We start from the raw sequence: 12,140 nt of genomic DNA, 5'->3' as shown, positions 1-12,140 counted from the left end.
GACTTCTCCTTTCAGAGGCACAATCCGTGTCCTGGGCAAGTGGTATATGTGCCTTATTTCTGCATGTATGGCAGCTCCTGATGTTCAGGGTCCCAGTCCTTTATTTCCTATTTTGTACTTCTCTCCACCCCTGCCACAGCCAGGCCCAGCCAGGCTCCTGTTACTTCTGAAATGCTCAGAGAGACTTTGCCAGCTGAACTAAGCAAAAGTGCAAGGCTTTACAGAAAAGAAACAGCCAGATAAACCACACTTACATTTACAAGGGATAGGCATGTACAACAGTTTACAAACATGTGCACTTGCACAGTGTCAATGCATTTGCTGTCTATCTGAAATCACGTTGGGCAGTGAATATGTGGTCTTCATTGTGGCAGGTCTCAGRTACATTCTGGATCTAGGTCTAGGTGACTGGCAGTGCCACGCTGCCATTTAATACGCATGGACTGAGCTGTTGGATGTTGGAGTCATTGTCAAACCTGACAGTGGACACAGAATGGTTTTCATCAGGTGTGTATCCACCTAAAAGAGAACGTCTAAGGCTTGGATGAGTCTTATTTACAAGGGAATGCATAGACATCTGAGGACCATGGTTTTGAGGGGAGAAGGGAACAAAAAGACTAATGAAAAGGCACACCGATGAAACCTGCTTGAAGAAGAAACTGAAGAAACTACAGAATAGTGTGTTGTGGCTACATGATACCCAGGCTGCCGGGAACAYTGTTTGGCTAACTCCCTCTTCTCAAAATTTTGTACACTTTTGTTCCAGCAGAGTGACTGCACTAGCTCGGCCCTTTGCTTCATAAACCCATGRAACTTTCAATCTGATCCTGAAGTTGAGTTTTTCATCTCTTGGAATTATGGCCTGACAAATAAGGGCATCCTCCGAGAGAATGCTGTTGGCACAGTACTTTTACCCATTCTATCCAGCTCAGTAATTGTAGATTTTAACTTTCCAGTCTCACAATTCATTCTACCAGTTTTAGCAATGCTGATAATATAGCATACTTTGACAGCACCATGAATATCCAGTTTCATGTATTTGCTGCTCAGGCTCTTAGATTTATACACATGGAGCCTGCASTAGGGAAATACGTACTCATTAGGAGGATTACTGTCTTTCAATACTCAGCAGTTAACACAACTGCTACAGTACTCTACATGCCAAATTTCTTTGTGCTTAAGCTTCTCCACCAACACCATGCGGGTAGAAAAGGTTTATATAAATCAGCACGAAATATTTGCTCAGTAGCTGATAATTAATTACAAATTCATCTTATATATTCTACTCTATATAGGAGGAGATAGTCAAGGTTCAATGGAGCTTGGCCAGACATTGTAAGAAAGAATTTATGAACATTCATTCAGATTTCAAATGGCTGTCACTTCGGCAATATTTATGCCTGGTTCTTAAAGTTGTTTGCCTGGACTAGTTTTGTTTGAATAAATTTTTAGGGAATTACTATCTTGTACAAATATACATATCCACAGATAAATAAGAATGTAAGTTGCTGCTCAAATGATTGCCAATAGCGACTGCATTTTAGAAAATGAAAGTTTGCTCACAAACAGCTTGCAAACAGAAAGAAGGGTTATGTTCACTGGGGAATTCATTTGGAAGCAAGTCTAGTAGCCTTCTAGCTGGAAGGAAAAAATTATGTGTGTATGAGTATCCTCAAATATCTAGGCAAGTGCAACACTCCCTTCATGCATTTTTACACTACTTTCAATTAGCTGTTAGATCCTTCTAACTGCAGGATGTACAAGCTCTGTAGATTTTTAGTGCCCTGTGAGGAATGTCACCTCCCTAACCGAGGATGTCAATATCTGAGAATGGTGGTGAACCCCATGCAGGATCCGTGGAACTCAACAGAGAACCATCAACTACCTTCAGCGTGCATTGGGCCAAGGGCCTTGCAGCTGCATTTACTCTCTGCACCAGCATAAAACATGATCTTCCCTGCTTTGTCTACTAGAACTGTAAAAATGCCTGTCATCACAGCATTTCTATAAGGTTTTAAAGGGACTCATAAATCATTGCTGGATGTTAATAGAATATGACGATCTTTTATGCAATTTGTTTAAAAACAGTCATGAAAGAATATAAATGAAAAATTTTCAAACCAAGGACAATACTGTTGTGTAACACACAGCACGACTTTTCAGTAAAATGAAATATCTGTCACCCAGTTTTTTGATAGGTGCCAGCAATCCAGGTAGGCGCATGTCACAAGAGAAGAGAACAGCTTGCGATACACAGTACTTTTTCATTAAAAAGCACCCCACATGTCACAAGAAGATAATAACAACCCTAGCTCTATATGCAGGCTATAGGTAAGATAATGGAAAATGAAGGAAAATCTTACATACTGTGTATTGATTTCCTTTTCAGGTGCTTGTTGACTGATCTGCTCACTGAACCCACAAAAGAAGAATCAACTCTTGATTGAGACTCAAGCAGTATACAAGCCTTATTGAGATGTAACTATCAAAAAATCAGTCTGTAATCATGAGTATACTTTTTCATCTTTGGAGTGAAAAAGATATATATGAAATAAGAATCAGTAACAGTAATATTTAATTTAAAACAAAAGAAATTACATAAAAACTCAAAAGCTAGTTTCAAGGAAATTAAAAGGAGCAGCTAAAAGAATAAAATACTAACAAATTACATGGAGACTACTTAGACATGAGAGGCTGAGAGTATTTTTATATGTTACTATTAAAAAAGAAAACTCCAAAAGGAATAAAAAATCCAGCATGGTTAAATAAAAAAGTAATTTTCCTAAAGATATTAGAGCAGAAGAAAAAAACACAAATGCTTAAAGGAATGGAAGTTGTGCCCTAATGAGCAAAAGAGAACAGAATGTGCTCTGGCAAATGAAATATAAAACCACAATAAAACAAGATGAAACAATTCTGAGACATAAAGGCGTAGATTTAAATAATCCAATATTCTGCAAATATTCCAGAAATGGGAAACTTGCCTGAAATTCCATAATAACCAATTACATAAAAGGAGCACTCAGGGAAGATAAAACCATAACAGAAAAGTTTAATTTTTTGAATCTGTGCTGTCTGTGAAAAGGGCTAGGATGTTTCTCATAAAAAAGTAATCTCTTATACAGGTTAAGTCTGAGCAATTGACTCACAGTGTCAATAGAATGTATTTTAGAACAAATCAATACGATGGACTTTAACAAATTGCCAGTACCAGCTAGTTTTCAAAACAGAATCCTTTTGTGGTTCATTACTGCCAATTAAATTTATATTTTCACATGTCGTTTTTTTTTAATAATTTATTATTTTAAAAAGCATAGAGTGTAATCCAATGAGCAACAGACTTATGATTTCTGCATGAGGCTAATCGGTAGGAACTATAACAAAAAGCAGTATTAACGGACAAGTAAATAAATATGCCATATTAGGGGGGAACCTGCACAGCTTTTTCAGAGAAAAAGCATACCTTGTATGTTTACTYGAGCTCTTCAGTAGAGCAGATAATCATATGATTGATGCTATAGGATAATTGGAATTTCAGAAAGCTTTTGATGAAGTCTCTTACTAATGGCACTCATAGAAATATAGTTACTACTGGATAAAACAGAAGACCCTGCTATGGATTAATAAGTGGCTAACAGATAYGAAGCACTGTTTAGGAAATAAATTCTGTGTTAATAGATAAAGAGAAATGCATGTGAGGAAAAAAACTGAATAATGGCCTCTGAAGTAGTCTTTACTATTTAAGAAAAAGGGTTTTCATTAATTTTAAAGCATTTTCTGATACCTCATTACATGGTGGTAGCTAAAAAGTCAATAGACTACTAGCTTACTATAAAAGATCTGAGGGCAATACAGAAGAGACTAAAGTATAAATAGATCCAAAGTATAAAGTATAAATAGATTCAGAAAAAGATTAGTCAAATTCATAGAGGAAGGGCCCATCAGTGGCTAGAAAGCCTGGGACTTAGGAAGTTTCTACATACTGAAGCTGTGAAGGTTCACTCTGTGTACACCCTGCTCTTATACTCATCTTCTAATATTCAGCACACCCATGGCTGGAAAACCAACACAGCAGTTTTAAGACTTTTTTTCCCACATAAAACAAATATCACTACTAGAGCTAATATTACTGCCTTTATATATGAGGTTCTTAGACAAGCTTCTTACACGTCATTTATCAACAGTGTGAGTTATTCTAATCAGGACAGAGTTTTACATAAYGGCTATTATCTTGTAAATATTTCTTCATTGGCAGAGTAATAAGGTTGACCTGAACTCTGTTAATATCAGTGAACTTTATGCTGCTCTAGGGCCCATAAGCAGTTGCTCATGGGCAGTAGAGACTAGACAAGAACCAGGGCCCATCAGGCAGGAAAGGCTACAATCGCTTCCATGACCACATTTTCCTGTCACCTCTGTCAACAGTGACATTGGTCCTGGATTGATAGGCAAAAAACATTTTCTAGAAACTGTGTTTCAGTTTTGTATTAGTCATAATAATCATGACCACAATACTAGTGTTTAGGAAGGGAGTCGTTCCGAAAATTTTACCAGTAAAACCAAGCTAGTTATCCACTGCCTGAAATCCATGTGTTGTGCTTCCACCTGGCTCTTGCAATGCCCTGTAGCACAGAAAACAGCAGGATTGTTTCATTAGCTGAAAAGCAATTGTAGTTCATGTTCAGTCAGTCCCTGGCCTTGCTGTTCCGGCTGCCAGCAAGGGTGTTAATTAGTGCCATCTGCAATGGTGGCTCCCGCTGTGAACACCTGCCACCTGGAAAATATACTGAAACAACCAGGTTGCTTCCCACAGGTCCACGAGCACCAGTCAGTGATGACTTTGATCCGTACTGTCCTGGACTGGGTCTGGATTAGTAACTGCCAGTGGGATGCTTCTAGTCTCCCACTGCAGGTACCATTCATGGACCCGACAGTGCCCCGAAGAGCCTTTCTCAACAGATGACACTATGTGTAGTTACCTAGTCACACATCACATAGTTTGGGGCTTTCTGTCTGAGAAATCTAAGTGTAAGCAACTTCGTATTATGAACCATATGTTCAAAGGAATATTATAGAGTCATTTTCACACAGCTTGTTCAGAAAGCCGAGGTCATTTAATTTCTTTACAACAGTTTTAACTGAGGGAAGAATCCTGCAGCAGTTTACAAGGACCATGGGACATACAAATCTAAAAGCAAGGGGATAATGCAGAAAACTAGAAGTAACTGACACAAATGAACCTATGGTGTCAACTGATATATATGAACTCTAGTAATATTTCTGAGAAGGCAGGCAGAGAACTTAGATGAGTCTTTTGAGTTGATTTAACTCATGCAGCTGTCAGTTGTGCAGCTGAAAAGCTAGATTATTAGTAGTGCTGCAAAGCAATATATTTTCGAGAAGGAATTTCTCTTGAACCTCTATGGTGTTTTTCAGCCACAATAATTTTGCCAGCATCAATCAATATAAGTGATTCTTCCAGCATAATAAATATATTTAATTTGTCCAATGCAGGGAAGACTCTAGTCTCCACTTGTTTTAAAGTTAATTTCTGTTTCCCTTAGAACTTATTTCTCTACTTTTTCTCTATTACAAAGCCTTTGGTGATGGTTAGTGAGGGTGATTAAATAGAGAAGAAAATAGACCAGAGTATGCATTTTTGAACACACATTCAGACATAGTTCACATTTCGTAACTGTTAATACCAGTAGACTTGTTTATGAATTCTGAAATTTCAAACCTTTGAAATGGAACTGCTGTTCATTATTAGTTGACCACAATTTTATTAGAAAGTATCAATCATTCAGTGACACTACGGAATTAATCATATACCATTATTAAAGATAGTTGTAGGAACACCTTGTGATAAATTAAACACAGCCCTCTTGCATGAAAGTTATTCCTCCAAGTCATTCAGTGGATAATTAAAACTATCAGGCTAAGAATTCCTGTGGTTTGAATTGGTGCAATTGCTTTGAAGCTATGTATGAGAAAAAAATCTATGTCAGTGCATTTATTCAAATATCAAGAATAATTTCCCTTGAATATATATTTAATTATATATAATATTTAATGCTTTTTTACATTTATGTTTTGTACCAAGGAATAGAAACATGGTTCCTATATATTTCTTGGGAGAGTATGTAAGTGATGCATTTTGACATATTGCCCCACTTATCTTTAAAAAGAAATATTTACTAGCACATCCAGAGCTAGTTTGCTGACTTCTGCCAAAAGAGCTGTTCTACCTGTGATATTTGCAAATAAGTGCAAAGATCAATCTCTTCCATCCTTTTACTAACAAGTAAAACGATGTTTACRAGTGTGTGTCACTACAGTGGAGAATGTGTGGCAGTCTGGTTATCAAAAATCTTTGTGAGGATAATTAAATCTCCCACCCTCTACTTTGATCTGAAAATCTTTACAGTTACACCATCTGTTTCATCATAGTTCATTCTAAGCCTTTTACTCAAGCAAAAGGAAGAATCTCGTAATAGAAATCTGATAAAATTGATGGAGGCCAAAAACATCTCAGTGCTATGAGTAAAATTAATCTACAAACAACCAGATTTGGGTGCAGTTAACTGAAGTGGCCCATTTCCAAATATATTTCTATGAGATCCATACATTAATCTGTCAAAATGGAAATTTTGTTTATAAATGGGTCTTTGTATACTGCATTGCAAGAATAGTCTATAAATACCAAAAGATATCCAAAAAGATCTATTCCGCACATTCAGATTTTGCATACACAGAATCAAAGATCTTACATACATTTTATAATGCTAACATATATGCAATGATTCAAACGAAAAGCCAGGTTTCCTTCACTAGGACAGGCACTAAGCATTTCTCTTTGCTTACCTAGAAGTTATATTCTTGGAAAAYGGGGTAGTAAAAAGGCTTCTCACASCATYKTCTCTGCTGCTTTTCGTATAAGGGAATAGCTAAAGGTGAGGGATTTGGTGGATACTCAGCACTGATTACTAGACAGTGTGTAGGCTTCTTGTGGGTTTTAGAAGTCGATACGACATACAGCAATCATATAACTGATCCAAATTTTCTGGAGATCAACCCTGCCATTGAGGTGCCTTCACAACCAGAGCAGCGCAGAGCTGATGCCTGCCATGTCCCCTCAGCATTTCTTGCCTTGTACCAACATGCACCCAGAGTCTGTTCTGGGAACAAGGARGAAAGCGACCCATATCTCTTAACAGTTTTACCGAAATGACTAGTGGCCGCTGAACAGGTTCTGACTGACACCTAACTCTGAAGTTATCTCACTGAAGATCAGAATATCTCACTTGGAAAACAGCCTTTAGTAAGGACGGCACATTATGCCCTAAACTATTTACYACGCTCAGAAAGAGTGAATAAGACCTAAATTCAGGAGAACACATAGGATTGTGCACAGTTTAATACATGTGCTTTTAGTTCCTTTGATTTCAATCGGATGCCTCTACTTGGAGTTAGATATCCACTTGCATGCATTTGTGAATAAGAATGACTTCTAGGTCTAAGAACTGAGAAGATGTACACATGCCAAGAGCTCCAAACTGAATTATTTTTGAAGAGTTATTAAAAAAAAAAAAAAAAAAAAAAAAAAAAAAAGTAGCCTTGAAAATGCCTTGCAGCAGCATTTATACAGTCACACAGATTTCCATGGGGACAGTTTTCTCACAGCATTTCATGACTACTTAAAAAATGCACTTTCATGATGTGCAACTATGCTCAGCTGGGATATGTAATAATCAAACATAGTAGCTTGCCATAGTAGCTTGTTTGTTCTTGCATATATRGCTTTATATGCCAATTTTAATCTAAAATGAGCTATGTGGGCCTTTGGAAAAAAAAATTGTTCATTAACACAGAAGTTTCTACCCAAGTGCTTCTTTTTCTTTTTCTCAATAACTAATGGTGGAAAAAAAAAGGAATGGCATACTTCCATGCAATTTAATTTAGCAATGTACAAAGATTGTATGTGGCTGAATGCTGTCACTACTAATGGCATTAACAGGTGGAGAATAAATTTTCACATACTAAATGCAAAGATGGATGCTCAGAACTAATTAAAAGACATCATGCTACAGATGGGGTGACTTTCACTATCTTTATTCTGACTGCATGTTTAGACTTCATATTAAGAAATGTAGGCACTGAATTGTGTGGTATTAATTTCTGATCTTTATTAAAAGTGTAATCTTGCATATTGTTGTTATTTTTCAGATTCAAATAATTCAAACTAGAAAATAGTTGTGAAGGAAGGGGAATAGAGGAGTTGAACTGTCTGAGATAGAGCTCATCACCTCTGGGTTGTTTCTGTGATCCTGCCCCAGGTCAGTGTTAACTGAAGAGCACTGCTATCTGACACAGGTAGTCACATTAGTTAGTGGTCTCATTGCATCCCCTTGTGGTTGGGTGGCTACAAGAGCTGAGGGTTGTCCATCCTCATGAGAACCAGGGACTGAGAAGAAACTGAACAGTGGTTCTGTTTCCAAAAGGCAATCGGGCGAGATCTGAAGTACTCAGAAGGTGGAACAACTAACTTTTTTCCTGGTGAAAAACTGTGCATTTCCTAGGAATATGCCTGTTTTTCACACTTGAAGTGGTTCTCCAAAACCATGATACTGTAGGATTCCTCCCAGCACATTTTGCAGTCCACCACAAAGACCATGTAGTCTATGAGGCTATGTAGGCCCGTGAGTAAGAGTGATGGTGAAGTGGGGACGTGTTTCTAACCAYGCTTTAGCCCTGTATTTGCAGACATAGCATGGATGGAGCAGCCCCTGTTTACACAAATTATTATTCAGAGTCGTCCTGTGTTGGCTACTTAAAATGAGTCCACCTTTAATACACCAGCAAGTAGATCCCTCACAGAGAATGCATGAGATTTTAAACAACAGAAATGTAATCAACTTATACCAATTTTCATGAGCACTAATTTCACTTTAAATTGAAAAAATAAGTCTTTGGGATGTATGTAATTACATTTGGGAAATATGGAGGTTTACTATATTACTACATATTTCCAGCAGAGTTTGTAGCTTAAAGGATATAATAAAGTTTTAGCAGGTACAGTTAAAAAAAAAAAAAAAAAGAAAATATGAAACTGGAGCTAGATCATGTGCAAAATAAGGAGACTGTTTTCTTGTGGGATAGAACTGATCCATTATTTTCCAAAGTATTACTCCAAATAGTATAAAAATATCTTGCAACCAGCATTTCTTGTTAGTAACATATTTGTAAAAATGGACAGATATGAATTAAAATGTCTCACAAGCAATGAGTGAAATTGCTACTTACGACGATCTTTTAAAAAAATGAACAAATAACCCTCATAATCTATTATCCTGTCCAAAAGAGATAAGTCCTACTAATGTTAATGARTTATATCCATACACAAAGAGAGAGAAAGAGCAGATCCCTTAGCTAATGTGAATTAGCATAGCTCCCCGGAAGTGTATTGAAGAGAGATAAGGCGATTTACCCCAACAATGCATTTACCCCTTTGATGTTTATTTTCTGCCCTGGCTTGCCACAAGACCTAATCACATCTGCCAGCAGCAAAGACTCTTAATAGCTTATTTTTAACTCGTTAGAGCAGTTCGGTTTTTCATCTGTGACATGGCATGAAATGAACTGCGAATGTCAGGTCATTGCTTCCTGCTCTTGTATCTTTTCTCTCAAACTTGCACCACGTTCACGTTTTAACTGTCCAGTTTAATTCAATTCACCTTTGAATGTTATATTTGCAACTCTTACTGAAGATTCTTTTTTTATATTATTCATAACGATGTATATTCTTAACATTTTTTTACTTAGCCATCTCTTTGAAAATAAAAGTAGAGTCAGCTCAGTAACCAGAGGGAATCATAAATCATTAAAAAGATTTAGTCAAATGAAGAGAGTAATTGTAAAGATATAGCAATAATATGATCAGGTTTGTAATTCTGTACTTTAAAATCCCATTTTCAGGACCATAACTGGACTATAGAAATGTCTCAGCAATATATCACAAAAGTTTGCCTTCTCTCAAATCTGATTACTTCTGTAATTTATGTTGGTCCGTCTTGCTTGGTTGTAAACCAAGATCTCCTTTTTAAAATACCTTCGCTTCCAATACTCTTCTCTTCAATTTAAAATTCATAACACCTGTTGATTATAAGCAAACTGAACAGAGCAATATTTTCTACTATTACTCAGGCTACATGAAAACGTTTTTGACCTGACTTGCTGACAGAATAGCCATTGGYCTTTATCTTTCACAGGACATTCCTCTGCACAGACTGCAGGGACGGGAGTAAGATTTTCAGGGCTCTTTCTTCTGTATTCACGGCTCCAGAAAGCGGGTTCACAAGCAACAGAACTCGCAGCTGCTGCGGGAGTACCCCGCTCAGCTCTGGCTCCGTTTTCGCTCGGGCAGACATGCCAAACGTGCCGTGCTTGTGCGTGAGCCCTGTCAACCCGCCCCGCAGAGGGGCTCCAGCCTTGCGCCGGCGCTGCTGACCGCGGCCGGGGACGCTCGCAGCCGGTGGCTGTTCGCTTGGCAGCGAGTGATTCATCCCCGCGTGTGCATGAAGGCCGGGGCCAGGCGGGACAGCCACGGAGCCGTCCGGGACCGCGTGTGCTTTCTTCAAGGCGCTGAAATCCCTCGAGTTTCCTACGGCCGGCGGGATGCCCGGGCCAGGCGGGACCGGGGCAGAGCCGCCCGACTCCGACCCCGACGGCGGCCGCGACCCGCCCCGCACTTTCCCCGCTGCTCCTACGCGCCTCCCCGCTGGGGCCGGAGGCCGAGCCCGGGGGAAGCCGCCTCCCACTCCTCCCCCCGGCGGCGCCGCTCCCCTGTACCTACCTTCCGTGTGGACGGCGGAGACGTAGGTCCAGTTGTAGCGCTTGACGATGTCGAGCATGGCCCGGGCTTGCAGCGTGTCGGAGGGGACCACCCTGAGGAAGTATTTGTAGAGCGTTTTGTCGCTCAGGTCGATGCTCGTGGCGGAGTACGCAATCTGCGGGATGTCAAAGAGCTGGAGCAAGTTTTGCACTTGGATGGCCACCGAGCTGGAGCCGGGGCCAATGACCCCCGCGATGGGCTTTTTCACTCTGGTCTGGTGTTGGGGTTGCGAGTCAGACAGGCACCGGCTGCTCCCGTCCTTGTCGTCTCTGATGGAGATCAGGGAGTCGCGGATAAACTCAATGCTCTGCTCCAGGGCCACCGAGGAGTGCCAGCAGGAGTCTCTGATCTCGCTGCCCAGCGTGATGTTGGGGAGCAGGACRGGGTCGGCGTTAATTTTATCCAAAGTGTGAAACATGGCTTCAACTCTCTGGATGCCATATTGCTCACGGATTTCCCCACACTTCCTCTCCGGCACTTTCTCAGCCGGCGGCTGGTGGTGGACAGAGAAGAGGGCGCCGATGATGACATCCCCGTCCATCCGAGCCACCGACCGCGGCGAGGAGGCTGCCGAGAGCAGCACCTTCCGCCCCGCGCTTCGGGGGAGCACCTCCACCTCCAGGAGGAGAGCGGGGAAGAAGACCAGCAGCACGCCAATCATTGTGTTGCACCAGGTCATCCAGATCCACGTTACGAATTTCACGGGCTCCTCTTGCCTGCACATGATTTAAGGACATGTAGCAAAAGACATGTGCTTCCCCCCTGCCAGCTCTCAAGTTGCTCCAGATACCATCACAGCAAAGTCTTAAAGCACAGCGCTCCGAGGTGCCAAGGCAGCCGCCATCCTAGTGACTTTTAGCCTGGTGGCATAGAAATAAGGGATAAAACACGCTAGTCAGGGAATCGATGTCAAACTCGATTAAAAGAAAAAGAAAAAGAAAAAGAAAAAGAAAAAGAAAAAGAAAAAGAAAAAGAAAAAGAAAAAGAAAAAGAAAAAGAAAAAGAAAAAGAAAAAGGAAAAGAAAAGAAAGAAAGAAAGAAGTAGAACACTGCAAAGAGATTTTTACGTTTGCAAATGCCCGGGTCAATTTGCTTCAATAAAGGCTCTAGAAAGGAATTTTCAAGAGGAATTTAAAATATCTGTTTATTTGTCTTGACATACGAACATGCACACTCACGTATGTAAGTCTGCATGATCCTTTCTGTGCCCGTACCTCCGCTTTGCAAGACAAGGCGCTTGTTCTTCGCA

General features: G+C 39.9%; 1 protein-coding gene across 1 annotated transcript in view; it reads right to left on the bottom strand.

The window, feature by feature from the left end:
- Positions 1 to 11,615, bottom strand: part of GRM1 (glutamate metabotropic receptor 1) — a 188,216-nt gene extending 176,601 nt beyond the window's left edge. Inside the window, exon 1 of the mRNA XM_085310446.1 lies at positions 10,853 to 11,615. Within this exon, the coding sequence (XP_085166572.1) occupies positions 10,853 to 11,615 (763 nt within the window). The remainder of the gene's footprint in view (positions 1 to 10,852) is intronic.
- Positions 11,616 to 12,140: the final 525 nt, after the last annotated feature.

This window comes from Rhea americana, unplaced genomic scaffold, assembly GCF_003343005.1.
Source record: "Rhea americana isolate MKP2758 unplaced genomic scaffold, rheAme1 scaffold_108, whole genome shotgun sequence".
Classification (NCBI taxonomy): Eukaryota; Metazoa; Chordata; class Aves; order Rheiformes; family Rheidae; genus Rhea; species Rhea americana.
The sequence above is the reverse complement of the archived record's forward strand: the minus strand, read 5'-3'. Positions and strand labels throughout refer to the sequence as shown.